The sequence below is a fragment of the Callorhinus ursinus genome, unplaced genomic scaffold (assembly GCF_003265705.2).
Source record: "Callorhinus ursinus isolate GAN/ISIS: 27379988/994484 unplaced genomic scaffold, GSC_fseal_2.0 scaffold13, whole genome shotgun sequence".
NCBI lineage: Eukaryota > Metazoa > Chordata > Mammalia > Carnivora > Otariidae > Callorhinus > Callorhinus ursinus.
This window is the reverse complement of record NW_027397075.1, coordinates 9,740,570-9,760,982: the sequence shown is the minus strand read 5'-3', so window position 1 is coordinate 9,760,982 and position 20,413 is coordinate 9,740,570. Positions and strand designations below refer to the sequence as shown.

Here is a 20,413-nt window from a genome sequence, read left to right as displayed (position 1 = left end):
CCTTCATGTGGTTCTGTTTACTTTTTAATCACTAGAACGAGCACTTGCCTTCATTGTGCATGTAAAATTCCCCTCGTCGTTTTTCTGGGCCACGTCACATACTTTTATGATACCCTCTCCCACCTGCACGCTCAAAAATACCCACTGTATTTCACGCATTCTAAGAAAAAGGAAAGGACCCCAGTGTCAGGGGAAGAGGCTCTTGAACGATCAGATGCTTCTGGTTTCAGGGTCCCTGTTCCCTTATTTTTAAAGTGTGAATCACGAATTGCTTGATGTGCATTTCTCAGTAGGACTACGAGATTTAGCAAATAAAAAAAAATACAAGGTAACAATAGCTGAATTTGAATTTTAGATAACATATTTTATTAAGTATAAGTGTATCTTAAATATTGCAGGGGATGTAATTATCCTGAAAAATTTGAAATTTAAATTTAACTAGGCATCTGTAATTTAGTTGGCTGCCCTATTTGTAATCTGAAACCATGTTTCCAGGCTTGAATATGTCGAGTTGCTTTCACTTTTTATAGAGCCTATTCTTGCTAATTGTCTAAAATCTATTTGTTTGTTTAACAAAATGAAGAATCATCTTGAGAGAAGTACATTTTGGCCTCAGGGCTAATCACAGCTATGCTGGTGTCTTGATTATGATGGATGTCCACATGGTGGATCTTGCTTTCATCTGTTTGTACTTGACTTCTCTTATATGGCCTGGCTCTTACTGTAGCTTATACGGGGGTCAAGGGCCACCATCCTCACCATCAGATTCCCCTTGGACATTTTACCATCAAAATCCCACCTCATCAAGGGTGCTTCTCCCAGTGGCTAATGGAGTAGCCTAGGAGGGTCAGTTTATACTCCAGCCTGTTTTAATCTTTGCTGTTCAGTGCCTGGGAAAGCAATTGTGCACACATAAAGAAAGGAAAATAGAACTAACCACCTGACTACACATTTTGCACCAGGCCCATACTATGACATCTCACTCAATGGGGTATCCAGTAAAATAGAAATCATATGTGTGGTTGTACTTTCTCTTGGTTCAAGCACATCGCTAAGGATAAAACAACATAAAATGTCTATCCCTGATATTAAAAGAGAAAAAAAAAAAAAACCTCTGACTTGGGGTACAATTACCAATGTGCATAGTATGATTTACTCCATTTCTCTTGCTTATAAAATATTTCTATTTCTTTGCAGCAATTTGGTAAAATCTTAGATGTTGAAATTATTTTTAATGAGCGAGGCTCAAAGGTAAGCAATTTAATTTACTTTAGGATGTTTAGCTTACTTTTAAACGTTTGCTATGGATAATGGGAAACAACTGCACTCTTTTAATTAGCACATTGTGAAAATACACTTCAGTGGGAATTCCTTTAGAGACCTTCTCCAGTTTCCAAAATGGTGGGAAATACATTGGGTTCAGTTTAAATGTATAAGGGGGTAATTTAAAATTGCTGTTTTATACCTATCTATCTATCTATCTATCTATCTATCTATCTATATATATATATATATATCAAGTTTCCAGAGGAAAATTACCCATGCCTAAAAAATAATGTTGTTGCTACATTTTTGTTTTTCAGTGATAATTATGTTCTTAATATTAAAAAGTGAGTTGATAGTCTCATGCGCAGGTAAATATGTGATTATTCTGTATTAATAAAGTGCAGTTATTTTCCTGGGTTGTAGGGGAGAAAATTTCATATACACCAACCTTTTGAATATAATTTTTTTCATTAATATGTTTACCACTCCACGTTTTGCAGTTTGCCATTGCTTTGAATTTGTTTTTGGTTTTTGGTTTTTTTCCATAGGAGACCAATTTTTAAGTCGATTTTCCTGGACCTAAGCATGTTAGTAAAAATCAGCGTGCTGGAAAGCCTCCAGCACTTTCAGCATGGAAATATGTTGGGGGAAGAAAAGGCCCAACTCTCTCAAAGCATCCCGTCTATCAGAGGTCATCAAAATGAGGTCCTCCCAAGGAGCAGCACGTAGGAACGTACCACAAATGCAAATTCTCAGGGTCCAACCCAGACCTACTAAATCAGACGCTCAAAATGGGAGCCCAGCAGTCTGTGTTTCGACAAACCTTCCAGGCCCGTCGTTAAAGTTGCAAACACTGTGTTTTCCTGTTTTAGACAAATGCCGACACTTCATCTAAATGCAGAATGCTCCTTTGCCCACTGGGGTTTTGTAGTAGCTAAAGTGTCATCCCACTGGCACGCACAGAAAACTCCAGGGCTCTAGCAGAATCTCCCCTGAGGAAAGCAGTGCATTCAGCTTAGCAGCAGATACTGAGTGATAACAGTCCTGTCAGAGGACTCAGAGAGTGACCTCAGCAGCCAGAAAGTGACCACTTTCTTTTTTTTAAAGATTTTATTTATTTATTTGAGAGAGATTATGAGAGAGAGTGAGAGAGCACATGAGAAGGGGGAGGGTCAGAGGGAGAAGCAGACTCCCCGCTGCGCAGGGAGCCTGATGCGGGACTCGATCCCAGGACTCCAGGATCATGACCTGAGCCGAAGGCAGTCGCTTAACCAACTGAGCCACCCAGGCGTCCCGAAAGTGACCACTTTTGATAACTCTGCCCGGTTTCCAGAGCACTAGTCCCCAGGCTGAAAGGAATTCTAAGCTCCTTTCTTGCATCCTCAGACTATGAAAGTGGATATTGGGACAAATTGCTTATCACATACAGAGAGATACTAGATTTAGCCCCGTAACTTTCCTCACACAGGCGATTTGGGACAGGTCAGTATCCAGGAGGGTTACAAGAACTGGTTTTCTCTAAGGGGGCAGGCAAGTGCTAGCTCTCTTGGGAACAACAACCACCTCCTTCCCATGAAGCGAACAATTGCATGTATTATTCCTTGGGCAGTCTGCACCCTTTCCGTCCTGGATACGATGACGCAGCTTGATGTGAGGGAAGAAAATTCCAGTATTCTCCTCTCCACAGCCAAAATGATGTTGCGATATGCTGGATGAGGAGAAAAAAAAAAAAAATCAATTCATTATATTCTCTGGTCCTGCTAGTGCACGGGTCTTCTTCTCCCAAAATTTCAGGTATTTTAGTTACTCTTCTATCAGTAACATGACCTCTAGGCTGCGGGAAACATAAGTTAATTCTCTTTCTGCTCCTTATATGAAAATCATCATAAGAGCTGTTTCTATACCTGCAATGCAAAGTGGATTAAGAAAAAACGTGCCCAGGGACACCTGGCTGGCTCAGTCAGTAGAGCCCGTGACTTGATCTCTGGGTTGTGAGCTCGAGCCCCATATTGGGTGTAGAGATTACTTAAAAAAAAAAAATTTAAAAAAAAAAAAAAAAAGAAAGAAAAGAAAAGGAAAAAAAAAATGTACCCAGCCTCACTAATCCTTTTCACTCAGGCCTGATGCATTCTTGGCAAAATCCTAGAAGATGACCTGGAATGTTGACCAACTTTCTTGTAATCCTGAGTCTGTGGTGCTACTGCTTTTAAAGGTGTTTGTTTTTTTTAAATTTATATTTAATTTATATTTTGTTTTGTAACTTTTGCCAGTTGGAAAAAGCTGTTTAATTCCTTTCGAGAGCTGTTTTGGGCCATTAGAAGAATATCGTTTGCTATTTTGAAAGTACAATGGAGGTACTATTTTTAACACTTCCTCTGTCATTGCCATGATTAGCCTGTCTCTGGGGCTTTAGCAGTGAAGACCGTTTAAGTTTGCCGCATCCAGCGACTGACTTTGTGAACCTGCTTTTTACTTTTGATTAGGAGACATCAAGAATAGGCTGGGTGGGTAGGCTCCCTCCAAAAGAGGCAGTCTGGCAGGTTCCAGGGGCTGACTGTTTGGTGTGACTGGACTGTCCTCGAGACAGTCCTTTGGGGAACTGCCAAATGGGGACAGTAGCTCACACAGGGATATTTTTCAGACTTGACATTATCATCTGCAGGAAAGGGCCTTATTTAAAGGGACATCTCCATTTAAATGGTTGAGAACCTGAACCACTCTTACGACCTCGTGTTCAGCATCTGGCGTAGGAGAAACAGGCAGGAAGTAGGTGGACCCTTCAGAGCTAGGAGTTCACCGGTCCCCGAGGCAGGTCACTCAGTGCTCAGTGAGTATGGCTGTGTGTTCTGGGTGTTTGGTGGGTGTGTGTATGTGCATGTGTGTGCACGTGCATGTGCGTGAACCCTATTCAAACACAGGTACTATCTATGTTTTCCTGAGAATGTATTGCATAAATAGCTCATGGGTACACGGATAGCAAGTACACAGGGAAACCACACTGAAAAAGGACACGCCAGACTTTGAAAATGAGAATTTGATAGCACTTAGCGGGGAGAGATCCTATCATTCATTTTGTTCCTTTTAGGAGATTTAAAAACATTTTGGTGAACTCTGAAACGATGTATGTGGGAGATTCAGCCAGAGAGAACAACTTCTTAATATACCCGGGAAATATACAGTCTGATCTTTGATTCAGTAGATTATCTGTGAGGACTGGTTCCATCCCAGGTGCAAGAAGATGGGTGAATCCGTGATGAGTGAGACCAGAGTGATCCTCGGAGACTTTCCTGACTGGTGGGGGAGACAGACCACTTAGACCCACGACTGCGTGCTGTGCTCTGTGGCAAGTGGGCAGCTGCTGAGAGGCTGCGCAGGCAGACCGATACTGTTAGGGGTGGGAAGGCTTCTGGGAAGAAGGGGCACTGAAGCTGGGAGTGAACATTCTCGTGAGTAAGAATTTCCCAGGGAAGGGAAGGAGAGAAGGTGGTCCTCCAGGGAGAGGGAGCTGCACGTGCAAAGGGGAATGGGGAGACGTGAGACGTGAAGCTCTGAGTCCCACAGAAAAATGCATCTTTAGACTTGTGTCCACAGCTCCCCTCTTATAGATAGTTCTCTGCACCAGCAACTAGAGGATTTTCATAGAAGATGAAAAACCAGCGTACTCTTCCGTCCCGGGTGCTTCAGAGCCTTTATTTAGCATATAAAATGTTACAGGTGCATTAATACAAAAAAGGAAGCTATCACCTAAACACATACCACAAAACCAAAACAGAAAAATAACTGGGATATGGAAAAAGGTCAGAATAACGATTCACAAGAGATTTTAAAATAAGCAAGTCACACTGGCCTGGTGGTCCATCTCGGGATCCCCATTAGTATGCTTTCCCATGTGGGGTGGCACATGTCACTGTCACCTCACTGGGTCTTTACTCCAGCAACCTCGCACCTTCTCTCGGCCCCACCCCTCTACTGAGGTGAGCCCTGGGAGCAGTGCATCTCCTGCAGCAAAGAGCACCTGGTCCTCGCCCTGTGTGTCCTGCACACTGTAGAATGTTAAGGGTTCCACATCTGGCATTGCACCCAGCTCCTGTGCTCTCGGGCCAAGTGCAGAATGTGCTTCTTCTGTTTCCCTTCTAAAGGCTGAGATAAAAATATTCAGAATGTTTTTCAGAATTCCAAGTTGTGGTTTCCTTGAGATAGAATTCTGACCTTGAGGCAGGATAAAAGAAATAGCCTCAGCACCAGTTTGAAAGAGTTGCCCAGCACCTGCACTTGGCAGGGAGGGAACCTGAAAATGGCCAGGTAACTGGCATCACTCTCCAGGTGAGAATTCTGTCAATCTTCTGACCCAGGGAGGCCAGGTCCCTTCTTGCCTTGGGGGAGATGTGCCTGTCCAATGGAAGAGGTAGGTCAGTCCCTTTGGTTTTTGGGGACTGTGTCTGGAACAAGCACTTCTGAACCCCACTTTCTAGAATCTCAACTAGTCATCTCAGCAGCTGGAAATAAGAAATATTGAGGACCTAAAAAAAAAAAAGAGAGAGAGAGAGAGAGAGAGGAATGTAGCAGAAAATGAAAGTAAGAATAAGAAGCGTCCATATATATTATCTTACTTCAAAAAAAGTGAGAACTTGGGAATGTAGTGAACTTCACATGGGTTTCAAAACCTATTTCTGTCTCCAACTTCATGTCTCCCTGATGCACATAGTGCTGATTTTAGGCCAGTGTGGGTTGCCTTGGGGTCAGACGAGAACCACAATGACGTGATTCTTTGGGATGATGTATGGCGGGTGGCTTAAATGTTCCCTTTCACTGGGCTATGTACCTCGCATTGCTGTGGTGCTAAAGAATGGTGCCCGTGGACAGTAGTGATGGCACCAAGCCCTCCATCGATAAGACTCAGACTGTGGATTTTCTTTGCTTGCCTAGTGAGAGAATCGCCCCTGATGCAGCCAGTGCCCTCGTTTCCCTTATTTGTTAAATGTATGACATTCTGTGCATGCTAGAGAGTTCGGTTTTAAGGGGACAATGGCTGTACCCCTGCACCTAAGATCCAAATCACCAAGTCAGACAGATAGTCATCTCTGAAACTCACTCCACTCCTTAAGTTGCTCATTGGAAATCGGCAACGTAATACTCTACCTCATACAAGGAATTGGAACTTTCCTTTGATGGTGGTTGCTGATATGAGAGGCCATGGAAATGCAGCTGCTGGGCTGCATGGTAGCTTTCTTAGCAGACAGATATCTGGGCTCCACTCTGGGATTCTGATTGGGTAGCTATGTGGCAGGGCTCAGGAATCTAAATGTTTCATATGCTATGCCCCCCACTTCCTTTCACTGTGCAACCAAGTTTGGGACCCTCTAAGCAAGAGTCAGCACCATTAATAGAGCGAAGCCTTCAAATTCTGTCTTCAGTCCGTTGAAGAGCTGTTATTTCAAAACTCATCGGTTAGCCTAGTATATTTGGACACCTCACATGGGCGTACCACCAGTGATGTGTGAGACAAAGTTATATATGCTCCTTCTCTTATGGAGCATAAAGGCTTATACTGATCAAATCTTCCAGACTCAGCTAATCACAGATCCTCACAGTGGGACATATTATAAAAGATTTTTCAGTCCAGTCCTCCAAAGTAAAGCTGCTTATTTTTTCTCTATAGAATTCTGTCAAATAATCATTTAATTTAGCTTGAACCCATCCACAGATGGGATCTCCTATAGATAAGCCCATATTGACTTTGGAAAGTTCGCTCTTCACGCAGACCATAGGCCAACACCTCTCTGAATACCCTAGCTTTGGATATCACTTCAGCAACCTACTGAGCGGTTGGGAGTTAGCATTAGTTGGTTATGACTACTTGTTATTTGTAATTACTGTCTGTTTTATCAGTGAGACTGAATATCAGACTTGTCCCAACTAAGCTAAAAACCAGCATGTCCCTTTATTGAAGTTTACCCAGTTGCAAATAGGAGTCCCAACACATTGCATTGTTTCACCAGAACGAGCTGGGCAAATTTATACTGGAATGGTTTCAAAAGGTTGGTGTATATTTCTGAACAAGATGTACAAATATTTTTAGGGGTTTTAAAAATAATGTGTCATATTTTCTGTGCTCTTCTTAGGAACAGTGTCAGTGAAGAAAAAAAGGTGGATTTTGACAATGTGACGTTTAGTGGGGTTGTTTTTTGAGGCTGAAATATTAAAACAAAATATGCCAGTGGTGAAGTAAAGGGTCTATTTGTTGTCTATCAGTAAGAGAGGAAGTGCCCAGAGTGTTATTGTGAATAAAATTCTCTTAACAAAGTTCCTTTATTTTCGACCTGTTGATTTGACAAATGAATATCAAGATAATGTCTTAGAACGTTACGATACGTATATATATTTCCCTTTTCAGTTAGTGAAGTAGCCTGGAAAGTTGACAAATTCAGAAGCATATATGTTTTTGAGGGGAGGGGACAGTATTAATATAAAAAAGCACTACTTGAACTGTTTGCATTATTAATCAATTGATGTTTATTTCAATTCATTTCATGTGATTATTTTGTTTGTTAGATCAAAAAGTTTAAGATTTATTATGAAAAAGGTCTTTCCTTTTTTTTAGGCTTCTAATTTTTATTTTTGAGAAGTTAAGGCTGTAAAATTGACAAATTTGAATAACCCTAAATTGCATGAAGAAGAGATGTTCTTAAGACCACACGGCATGACTCTGTAGGCAATGTTAGAAGATTTTGGCATTCATTGTTGAATTTCGTGCACACGTTTTATTTTATTTTATTCTTAATTTGCATGTCAAGAAAGTGGTTCCCTTTTTTTTTTCCTCGTTATTTCATTTTCTTCTCTGTGAAGACACTGTAAATTTATTTTGATCTCATTTTCTTTCCGTTAGACTTATTTTCTTCTGTAGTGACATTTAGAAAGGTATTTTTGGTATCATTTTTTGAATTCTTCAGGGGTTACAGCTAACTGGTGACAGAAAAAAAAAATCTTGTTCACATTTGTCGCTTACTTATTGCACATCTTCGTATTCTTATAATTTCTCTAATTTGCATGTTACAGAACTGAAGCCAGGACAAGAAATAGAAATTAAAGCGAGAGAACGTTACACAGTGGTCGTTGACTGGAATAATAATCTGCATGTTGTTTTCCCCTTCTCCCTCCTGCATGCAGGGATTTGGTTTCGTAACTTTCGAAAATAGTGCCGATGCGGACAGGGCGAGGGAGAAATTACACGGCACCGTGGTAGAGGGCCGTAAAATCGAGGTGCATGTTCAAAATATTTTCCTTTACATCTTCTTTATAAATGTCTGCTTCACGCTCATTCGTTGTTCCAGATGCATCATTGTGTCTTGTATGTGACCCTACTCCCTTCTCATTGTTTATATATATATATATATTTATATTTATATATAAAAAGGAAAACTGGCCTTACTTTTTTTTAAATTTTACTTTATTATGTTCTTATTACTGATGAAAGGTGAATGGCAAAAGTGAAACAAAAAGAAAGGTTACTCTGTACTTTTTTTTTTTAATTTTCTGTGTTTTATAATTGATGGGTGCAGTAGGTTCCAAACAGTGGAGACAGTATGCAGAACAAAACAAAAAACAAAGCAGTTCTTTTCTTTTTTTTTTTCTCTTCCGTTTTTTTCTTTTTCTTTCCACTGCAGGGTTGACGAGGGATCCACAGTGGTGTCCAAATTGAGTCAAATGGTGAAAGCAGTAGCATTCGGAAGAACAATTGTTTCTTTAAAAAAAAAAAAATGAGAGGTCTTTGTCACTGAACCTTTCATTTTTTGTTTAAGAAGCCAGTTTGAATCTTTGCCTTCTTTGATAATAAAGTGACTAACCAAACAGGATTTCCTGTTCAATATCTGGCCCCTCTTCACTGAAAAAAATAAATAAACATAAATGCTAAAATTTCAATATTCAGAATCTAGTCTTTCTACCACTGGATCTCCCTCAACATGGCCACAGGGTTATATTTGTTAAAACTTAAAAAAAAAAAAAAACCAGTTAAAAATGCTTTAGTCTTTGGAGTAAGATGTTGCATATTTTGCCTTTCGTTTTCCCCCACCTCGACGATAACGCTTAGGCCCCTCACCAAACTCTCAGTAACCATGGTAACTGTATACAAACCCATGCTGGCGATGGTGGTGAATGGTAAGTGGTGAAGTCCATCTGCCGCTTCACGTATTTAGTGCTGATTATCTCTATACATATATATACCACGTGGATTTTTTTGACTTGTCGTATTAAGTTTTCTTGATGCTCTATTTCTTTGGGTACCGGTACGCCTGTAATTGAGTGTACGTTCTAAGCGAGCCTGGGAGGCACTGACTGGATTGAGATATGATAGTGCACATCTTACTCAGATTGTTAACTCCATATTGTGTTAAACAATGCACCCTCTCTTTTATCCTTTTGTTAGCTGTGACTTTAAAGCTTGAATGATCTTGTTAATTCTTGCGATGTCAAAGGCTCTTGTTCCAAGTGTTGAATGCTAGATGTTGCTCTCCCCGATGGTCCTTCCCTCCTAAAGTGTTGCACACGGCTAAATCTTGTTTGTCCCTTTTTTTTTTTGACATTTATGTTCCCTTGTACCTTGTCTCTCCCCTTCTACTCCACTGCATGTTCCTTCATATGAATTTTATTTTGTGTTTAAAAATATTTGTTTCTGTGTTACCATGGAGTACACGCATGCTTTTAAATCTTCAATTATGCAGTTCCTTTTAATTTGCTTTTACTGTCTCCTTATTAAACTTTTAAATGATATGACATTGCTTTATTGAAATGATTTGTAAGTTAAAATGGTTATGAAGTAAATGTAATTATAAAAATGTATGATTTTGTTATGCACCTACTGCCTTTTATAAATTAAAATGCATTTTAGTTTTTTTTTTAATAAGTAATCACAGTCATAATGCATGCAACTAATTGAACTGTGGGCTGGCCCTGGAATATGTGCTCATTTGAGTTTTCTATGTACATAGGTAAATAATGCCACAGCACGTGTAATGACAAATAAAAAGACTGTCAACCCTTATACAAACGGTAAGTAGAGATCGACCTTTTACAAGAAGTCATCCCTACTTCTGAATCTGTTAAGTAATTTAACCAGGGAATATGATTCAATAAGCCCTGTTAACTTTGGTGTGGTTCTCATGTCCTTGCTGCTGACCTGCTACAGTGAACCACGTGAATCAATACGATATCTTTCAGTGACTACAGTTACCATGGTGAGCCCTGAGTAATGGGCAGAACTGTCACATCACCATGTTGTACACCTGAAACTAATCTAACACTGTATGCCAACTAGACTTCAATAATAATTTTTTTAAAAGATAGTTTTCACAACAGAGGCGAATTTAGTTTTCACACAAAGTGTGCATGCCCTTCCTCCAGTCTCTAGAATAACTCCCATTTGGGGTGAGATACAGTAATTATTGGGGGAGCACTTGGGTCATCTACTTTGCTGTTATTATAGTGAGTCGAGGGAGGATGGAGTTTTTGTTTGTTTCCTTTTTTTTTTCCACCACAACTTCCTCGTTGATCCCTAGTCATTTCCGGAAGAGGGACTGCAGAATTTGGTTCTGGCCTTGAGTCTTGTCTGGAGCTGTGAGGATTTTGAAGTGGCTCGGAGGGTGCCTTCTGAGGAGCTCCATAGGATGAATGCAGTATTTGCTTTCCTTTGGGTTGCTTAGTGCTGTTTTGAGCCAGATGAGGATGTTGCCACGTACTGCAGACCCCTTCAGGACAATGCATCTCTTCCTAACCAAGAAGCCGTCTCAAAACCCCTCATGATAAGAATTCACATATATAACAAGAATTGAAAGCACTCAATCATTTTATTTCTGTAATCCTTGTCAGAACACATCTCTCTTAAGATATGGGGGGGGGGGGCTGCTGATATGCTAATCACATACTTAGTTGTACCAAAAAGCTAGGAAGATTGTAATGTAGTAATTAAAGTATATACTCCAAGTGGGATATTACACCCATTAAAATGAGCAAGATGAGGACTCTGCAGGGCCCCCTAATGAATGAAAAATTTTAAAATGAAGAAGTATAGCATGATTTCAACTAAATTATGGAGAGCATTGCATTAAAATGCTAACTGTTGAGTTGAACTGTAAGACTGGAGGAAATTCTTCCTTTGTTTTGTAGGTTTTCAAAAATAATGTAATTTTATTACTGAGATAAGGAAAATGTATGAAATTTTCCATTTTTAATATTTTAATTACATGTGAAACATGGAAATACAGTCTCATTCAAAAGAAAAAAGAAAAAAGAGAAAGAAACATTAAAGAAAAGGTGAAATGTATTTTGAATCATGCCACTGCCAAGTTGGTGTCCTAGTTCCCCCCTCAGAAGACACCACTGTTGTAGATTATTGTCTGGACTTCAACTTTGCATTTTTATGTGTATATATATGTATGTATATATATATAAAATAAGTACCTATTTATAGTATTCACAGTATCATGTACGTGCTTTTTATATAAATGATGTCATGGTATGCACATCATTTTTAATTGGCTTTTATATATCAGTGTGGAGTTCTTTCCATGTTAATACATACAGACCAAGTTCATTCTTTTTAGTGGTTACATAACATTCTATGAACTGGATCTATGAGTTTATTCTTTTTAAAAAAAAAAAGATTGTATTTATTTGAGAGAGAGAGAGCGAGCAAGAGGGTGTGCACAAGCAGGGGGAGCGGCAGGCAGAGGGAGAAGCAGGGCCCCTGCTGAGCAGGGAGCCTGATGTGGGACTCGATCCCCGGACCCTGGGATCATGACCTGAGCTGAAGGCAGTTGCTTAACCAACTGAGTCACCCAGGCATCCCAATATATGGACTTATTCTTACCTTCCATATTGATTGACATTTAAATTTTGTGTTGTTGCTGTTATAAACAGTAATATTAGCATTTAGTAGTTTTGTTTTTGTTTTTCTTTTTTGTGTGTGTGCCGATGACTACGAATTTGGTTAAGTCAGTCTGTTCTTATTTTTAAAAGGGGTACCATTAAACAGAGATATACCCTCGATATAACAAAGCTCCATTTTGAAAGATCAGAAGAATTATTTATTCTGCTGACCCATTTTTCCAGCTCCAACAACCCGAGACATGGCCTTAAATGGTATAGAAAATTTCCACAACAGACTTTGAATGCCCAGTGCTGAAATGAAACAAACTTCTGATTTATGCATCATGAATCCTTTCTACTTGGGTAAAAATGATAGCTCTGCAACTTGCCAGAGTTAATATGTGGTGACATCAACCCGACTAATGGGCATTTTCTTTATTCCTTAAGCTATATGGACACATATTTATTTTAAAGAAAGAGTTATTGATCATTGTCCTACCCAGGGGTTGAACACTAGCCCAGTGGAATTTGGGGACACAATTCAAAGCCCATCCATTAATAGCCCACATTTCTGGAACACTGACCATGTGGCATCATGTTAAGCATTTTAAATGCATGGGGCCCATATGAAGTCCTACAAAGAAGCCATACTTATCCCTATTTTAAACAAGCAAAACCTGAGGCTGGAAGAGAAGTCATTACTGAAGTCTTTCCCTTTTATTCTGAAGTAACAAACCTTGTGGCCAAGCCTGTGTAGATGCAAGAATATCGCTTCCCCTTTATCATCTTACAGAACTGCACACAAATGGCAACCAACCACAATAGTGAAACTAAATGTTCAGCTCCAAATGCCTGTTTTTGTGGCATAAACATCCCACATCCCATTCCAGGTAGCCATGTATTCTGAGTTCCCAGGAATAAGTCATGTGGGTTTCTCATCTATGTACCTGAAAGGGGGCACTTGGGCTTATCCTATCACATGGACTGAGCAGGGGACCCAAGGGTTGGATGGACAGTCACAGCAGAACTGACTTAAGAAACAAATACAAATCCCAATTACATTAAGCAGCTGGATTCTATAGAAGACATTGTGGAGATTTTTGGTATTCAAAGAAAAGCAGTTCTCAAAGCTTTTCCAATCCATAATTTGTGAGTATCATCACTACAAATAACCTTTCCCATAAATTGCAACGCAACAAAAGACAATGGGGCCCTCTCAGATCCTTAACAAGAGTGACTATGTTAAAAGGGGATATTATCACCACAAAAAGAATGAAAGAAAAAGAAAGAAAGAAAAAGAAAGAAAGAAAGAAAGAAAGAAAGAAAGAAAGAAAGAAAGAAAGAAAGAAAGAAAAAGAAAAGAGAAAAAAAGAAAGGAAAGGAAGGAAGGAAAGAAGGAAGGAAGGAAAAGAAAGTTACTATATGAGATGATGAATATGTAAATTAGCTTGATTGTGGTGATATCTTACAGAGTATATGTAATATCAAATCAACAAGTTGTACACCTTAAATATGTACAAATTTTAGTTGTCAATTATACCTCAATAAAGCTGGGGGTGGGGAAGAGAAGATAAGTCAGGACCCATGAAGTCACATCAAAATGAGAAAAGTTACAGTTACCAACTTACACTTCAGCAAATACACCTTCCTAGAGTCATCACATTTTGAGGTCATCTTCACATAGTGAAATATCATTGTGGGCGCCACCAACACATTCATGCATTCCTTCAGTCACATGTCCATCAAGAGCTTAACCAGCCACAGTTTCCAGTGATGAGGAGTAAGACCAGATCCTAAACACAAGCAGGCTCTGCTCTACCATCATCATGGCATTACATTTCCTAGGACATTTGAACTTGGATATAAGAGAAGACTTTAGAATGATATACAGGGGTCTGCAAACACTGTCCATCAGAGAGCTTCCCAAGGAGAGAACTGGGCCACTTATGTATTGCTGATTCCTCCTGAGGACGGAAGCCCTCAGACCAGAGCTGGAGCTCATTGGAGTCACTGCAGATCACATGTTTGCAATGCAAAACAAGTTGAGAACCAGATTTTCAGGGATTCCCTGGATGTTGGAGAAGCATGGATGTTGGATGTGGATTTTTTTTTCTCTCAGATAGCTTAGGAAGGATAAATTTGGACCAAAAACTCCAAGACTATAGAGAAGTAGACTTTGTATCAGCTCTGCCTTTCCCTGGGTACTGAACTACAGGCAAGTTGTTTAAACCCTCCACACACGTGTTCTTAAGTGGAAACTGAGATATGATGGGACCTACTCCCTAGGGTATCTGTACTTATTATGGAGTTAAGTACTCGACACGGGACCAGGGGTACAAAATGCCCTAAAAATTTAATTACCCAATAATCTCAATAATAAGTAGGCATCTTGTTTGTTTTTTGCTATAGATAGTAAGTCAAATTTCTTGATAGACATACTAATTTTAGGATCAAATATTCAGATGCCAACAGAGCCTAAGCAGATAAAATAGATAAGCAAATAAAGAGGGTCCGAAAGACTCACATTCTTTTTGAACTATCTTCCATTTTCTTTTTTTTTTTTTAAGATTTTATTTATGTATTTGACAGAGAGAGACACAGCGAGAGAGGGAACACAAGCAGGGGGAGTAGGAGAGAGAGAAGCAGGCTTCCCGCCGAGCAGGGAGCCCCATGCGGGGCTCGATCCCAGGACCCCGGGATGGTGACCTGAGCCGAAGGCAGACGCTCAAGACTGAGCCCCCCAGGCGCCCCTCCATCTATTTTCAACCTATGTCTTTTTATATAAAATCAGTCTTTCACAGACAGCGTGTTGTTGGATTTTGCTTTATTTTTATTTTTTTTTAAAGATTTTTATTTATTTATTTGATAGAGACACAGCGAGAGAGGGAACAGAAGCAGGGGGAGCGGGAGAGGGAGAAGCAGGCTTCCCGCCGAGCAGGGAGCCCGGTGCGCGGCTCCATCCCAGGACCGCGGGATCGTGACCTGAGCCGAAGGCAGACGCTCCACGACTGAGCCCCCCAGGCGCCCCGAACTATCTTCCATTTTCACACGAGGAAAAGCAAAATATTCTCTACTAGAAGAAAAAGGAGAACAGGTTAACCGTAAAAGATTGCTGGCATTTGGCCTCCAAGCCAGATACACAGTAGGGAGCGGGGGTGTCTGTGCCTAACTGGGGGTTAAGTGGAGTGGTCCCTGGTCACTTCCAGCAAATTGGTCTGTGTGGGATTCATAATCTCAAGTTGGCTATGTCTACTGAACTTTCAAGAAAACCAGAAATCCTGTACTGTAATGAAATCTGAATATTGGCCATGAATATATGTTGCAAAAAAAAATAGTGGGCGCACCAAACACAGTGTGCGACTAACTTTTCATTTTAGGCGTTGCCTGCCATCCTCAATAGATGTCTTTAGAAGGCACTCGTATGCGGTTCCGGAAACCCCTGTGGTGTATTTAAGGGTACTTTCTTGAATATGTTTCTTTGATATCCAACCCAGCAAAGCCCTAGAGAAGACATGTGCAGATTTTTTGTGTGCACATTCGGACTTGGCTTTTAACATCTAATGCAGCCGTAGTTAACGCTGGCGAGCTTGGGCAGCGTTTTTCTATGGCAGGCTGGCAGATGACCTTTGAGAAGCTAAATTTGAGGAGGGGAGTGCTGATTTGGAGGCAGCCCCTTGAGACCCAGCCACAGAGGGGGTCTCTCTAACACAGCTCCTGTGTCTGGTCTCTGCTCCATTGCTTCGTTGTATGGGCAGCTGGGAGCAGTGGGCTTTATCAGCTGTTCTCTTTTGTTGTAAGCCTCATTGTTCAGTTTAATGTCCTTGATCAAAATCTCTGAATTTGCAAGGCCTGAGGATGTACACAGACTGCCTGAGAACTTAAAAGGGGGATCATTTTGTCCATCTTCCTGACAGTGCAGGCTCCTGTCTCCAGCAGGTTTATCCCAAGGGTCTCTTCCAGGTACTGGAAGGAGTCACAGGGACGCGGAGGCTATTTGCATGTGATTTGCATACATTTACATAAGCCTGCATGAGCTCTGTAAGTCTGAGCAGGGGTGATTCTGAAGGTCTGGATCCTTATTTCCTCTGCCTTGAAGACAGTCACCCCTAACAGAGTCCTTCTTTATAAGATGTATATCAGGAAACAGGTCATTGGAGGTTGGAAGGAGATAGAACCCTAACCAAAACAGAATGAGCCCATTAGAAAAAGCTCTCTATTCCTTCTGTTCCTTTAGAGCAAAGCTAAGTTAATATTTATGGAGCGCTGACCATTTGCCAAATGTAGTTTTAGGTGCTGGGAATTCACATTGGACAGCAGTCCTGTTCACTTTACCATGAATTTTAATGAAGGAGAATGGGTATAAAAACAATTAAGAACAAGAAAGAAAGAAAAAAGATAAACCCAGGTAGTGTTAACAGCCATGCAGAAAACAAAACGGGGAATTGAATCAGGGGAAGGACGTGGCATTGAGTAGTCTGCCCTGGGAAGACAATGGAGACCTACATAATATCAGGTCAACTGTGTCAGGAGCTGGGGAGCGTTCTCTAAGCACAAGGAGCAGTGGATATAATCCAGAATGATCTACACTGATCTACAATGATCTCAGGTGGTTTTATAAAGATTTAAAAGTATAGTGTCCCCTGTAGCTTGGAGAGAAGGGAACCATGCTATGAAATAAATGGACAGGGGTTAAGTTGTGTGGGCTTGTGGGTCAAGGTTAGAGTTTGTGTTCTTCTAAGTTCGGAAGGAAGCTGTTGAATTCTGACTTGCAGAATGGCATATCGGATCCACTCATTTAAAATGGGCTTGACCACTAGGAACAGAGTGGGTAAAGGGAGGAAGGAGAGGAGGGATGGGAGGAGATGGAGCGTGTTAGGGCATTGTTGCTGTGGTCTCATCCAGATGAGAAATAGAAGTGTCTTGGCCTGGGATGGTGTCAACGGAGAGGAGTGGATGGAAATGTCTTTTCAAAGTCTAACCAATAGGATTTTGTAGTGGATCATACATAGGGTATGAGGGTAAGGGGAGAATCAAGGAATTATTTATCTAGAATTTTGCTTTGAGGAACCAAGCGGATGAGAGAAGCCATTTGCTGAAGTGGGGAGACTTGGTGAGGAGCAGCCTGCAGGGAAGGAGGGAGGTAAGAAGTTGGGTTGTCATGCCTGTGTTGTGGATCAGAAAGGTCTTTGTTTTCCCCACAGTGGAAGCAGCATTGTTTAGGAAGAAGGACCAATGACAAGGAGCAGGGCAAAACCTGCAATGATGTTCCCATGACATTTCATTTTGCTGCTCACAGATTCCAGGTTGGTTTCTTGTGAAGGAGACCTTATCAATGACCTTTCTCAATTAATACTGGCAGACAGGAGATAGCATGTATCTCTTAATGAGGGAGAGTATTGTTTACATATTGAATGAAAGTTTTCCATAAATAGACATGGTAAACTGGCAGGTAGTTGGTAAATAGATAGATAATGGCATTAAGTAGCCTACCCTGGGAAGACACTGGAGGTCTGAATAACATCAGGTAAACTTTGTCAAGAGCTGATCAATCTATTCTTTTTATTTTTCGATCAGTCTACTGATAGATAGGTAGATAGATGAATAGATGAGAAAGAGGATAGAGATAAATGATGATAGATGGATAGATCAATCAATGGACAGATAGATGGATCAATGGATAGGTATAACTTATAGTCTTTGAGAGTTTCATCAAAATTAATCAGTGGGTCTACATTCAGTGAACGGTACGTCCCAGTCTTGTGTGCAAAAAGAAGTATTTAAGGGAAACAAAACCTTATTTCAATAGTGACAAAAAGACCCTGTTTCCACCACCAGTAAAACAGGGTATAAGATGGGGAGCAGAGGAATGAAGAAAAAGAGTGAGAAATTCATAACTTAATTATTCACTTAATATGGGTCCTTACATACTTTGTTCACAAACTCTAGATTTCTGTGGAGGAAGAACATTAAATATGTCCAGAGAATCCTGAAGCTTTATTTTCAATAAATTTCAATAAATCTGTGGACATTAGTCCACAGATCTCCAGAAATTGGCTATTTTCTTTTTTTTAGGAAATGGTAGAATTTTAGTTGGTCAAACTGAAGTCATTTTCCGCATTCATAAAGCACATTTTCTGAAATGTGCCAGATAATTTTTATTTTTATATCATTATAGAAATTCCTGTATGACAAGAGGTGGTTAATATAAAAGAGGAAGGTGTCAGTGTGAAGAAACCATTGGGACAACACATCTCAGAATTTTATGTCTCTTTCTGGTGATCTAAAATGGGGCCAGACATTTCCATTAATAAGCCTCCCAGGTATGCAAGCATAGCACTTCGAAAAATCCTATCCTAAGACCATCTTGGGGGCTGTAAACTAGCTAGCTCATTCAAGTTGGATGAAAGTTCTTAGAAACAAAAAGTCCTTAGAAAGTTCTAGAAAGTTCTTTGGTTCATCCAGGGTCCTATCTATTGAGATATTGAGCCTCTGTCTTCCTTAGGGGTCAGTAGATTGTGGCCACCCCTTGGCTGTTCTTACAGGTCCATCATTTAGGTCAGATGAGAGGATGTCATACCTCTCCCTTCTGGGAAGAGCTCTCCTAGTCAGAAATACCTTCTCTCGCATCCCAACTTTTACCATTGCTTTTTTTCAGAAGCATATATTAAAGGACCTCTGGTGTTTGACCTTTAGCCCAAGGACACAAAGTCTTCCGCAAAGAGCAGCATGCCTGCCCTTCTTTGTCTTTCAGGAATTCCATATAATGGATATTTTCATAAAAACTTACCAGCAGGAACAGGAAATAATCACCAAACCTTAAAACGTGACCATTCTTTGGAGGTTGTTCCCTAAATGGTGCCCAGTGGGTATGCAATGTACAGAGCTTCTCGATTTGCAAATATTTTTGTATGCTCTTTTCTTGAGTAAAAGTTCCTAAGGGCCAGGATTCATTTTACAGAAAATGCTCCATCCAGAACACTGGGAAAATTACAGGATTCTGTTAATCTTATATACAGGTTGTTTGAAAGTTACCTTAGATATCATGCATTGATTAAGAATTTTTATGGTTCCTGAATGCGCTGAAATGTATTCCACACTCAATCTCTAGTGGATAAATGTCATTTTCTTTGGGATGTAAAGAGCACTTCGGAATTCTCTGGGTTATAATTAGGAATGACAATTATCAGAATATGTTGCTGCAAAGAATTCTGCTTATGTGAGCTTTCAAATTTTTGTGAACTTAACATGAAGGGACATAGGATGGATTATCTAGCGGTGATCCATGGAAGAAGACAAAAAATTGAAATTATTATGGTGGTTCAAGAAAATACCGATATGGGAGAAAATTAATTACCACATCATTTTCAAAAAGTTCACCTGTAGCTGGTCAGTAGTTTCCATACTATTAACTTGTGTTGGCAGCAAATCAAAAGCATAAATCTGTTTTTCCAGGTATAGGTTTCAAATCATTTTTATGCATTCCCAAACCATACAGCCTGTAAATAAAAATAAAAAAATACAACAACCCATTTGGTTTGTGGTTCACTTGCAGTGATATGAGTTGTTGAATCAAGTGTGATAATAATGTTTTTGTATATTTGTTTTAAGGCTGGAAATTGAATCCAGTTGTGGGTGCAGTCTACAGCCCCGAATTCTATGCAGGTAAAGAGTTCCTCTTTGCATGACTTCTTTTTCATCTGTTTTAAATGTGTTTTGCCTGCCAGTAAAGAACAGGTTTCATAAAATAATTTGAACCACGTAAATCCCTCTCCTAAGAAGTTCTGAAGGATTTTTTTAAAGCAAAACCGAAAGTGTTTAAGACCCTTTAAAATTAAAGGGGAATCGTGTATGTGTGTTACACTGTGCAGGACACACGGCCCTCCTTATGACATTTTACATTGATTTTGCCTCAAAAAAGCATCGAGGCTTTGTTCAAGGGCATATTGAACAAATGTAGAGCTGTTCATGCCCATTTTATTTCAATCTGCCTGGATGTGTTTTTTAACCATACATTTCCAGGTGGGGTTACCTTTCTTTCTTCCTGGCAAAGCAGAGAGTTGGCTCACTTATTCCAATAAGGTGGCAGTGAGTTGAAATTGCCAAGAGAAGGATTATTTAGAAAACAAGAAAAAACAAACAAACAAAAAAAACCCCCAAAAAACAAAAAGCAAAAAAATGAAGTGGTCTTTCTTTCTCTATTAATCAGTATTCCTTAGCAATTCCATCTCTCTCTGCTCTGCCTTCCAGGGTAGGTCTCTCCCCTCACCCCTTCCCTGCTACCTGC

The 20,413-nt window shown here is 40.1% G+C and overlaps 1 protein-coding gene across 4 annotated transcripts in view; it reads left to right on the top strand.

Moving 5' to 3' along the window:
• The window catches only part of RBFOX1 (RNA binding fox-1 homolog 1), a 2,099,893-nt gene that overhangs the window by 1,975,176 nt on the left and 104,304 nt on the right, over nt 1–20,413 (top strand). For 3 of the 4 annotated variants that reach the window (XM_073899542.1, XM_073899543.1, XM_073899545.1), the window contains 4 exons: nt 1,198–1,251; nt 8,434–8,526; nt 10,254–10,314; nt 19,738–19,791. In XM_073899542.1, coding sequence (XP_073755643.1) covers nt 1,198–1,251; nt 8,434–8,526; nt 10,254–10,314; nt 19,738–19,791 — 262 coding nt within the window. The remainder of the gene's footprint in view (nt 1–1,197; nt 1,252–8,433; nt 8,527–10,253; nt 10,315–19,737; nt 19,792–20,413) is intronic. The other variant, XM_073899544.1, reaches the window with a different exon arrangement.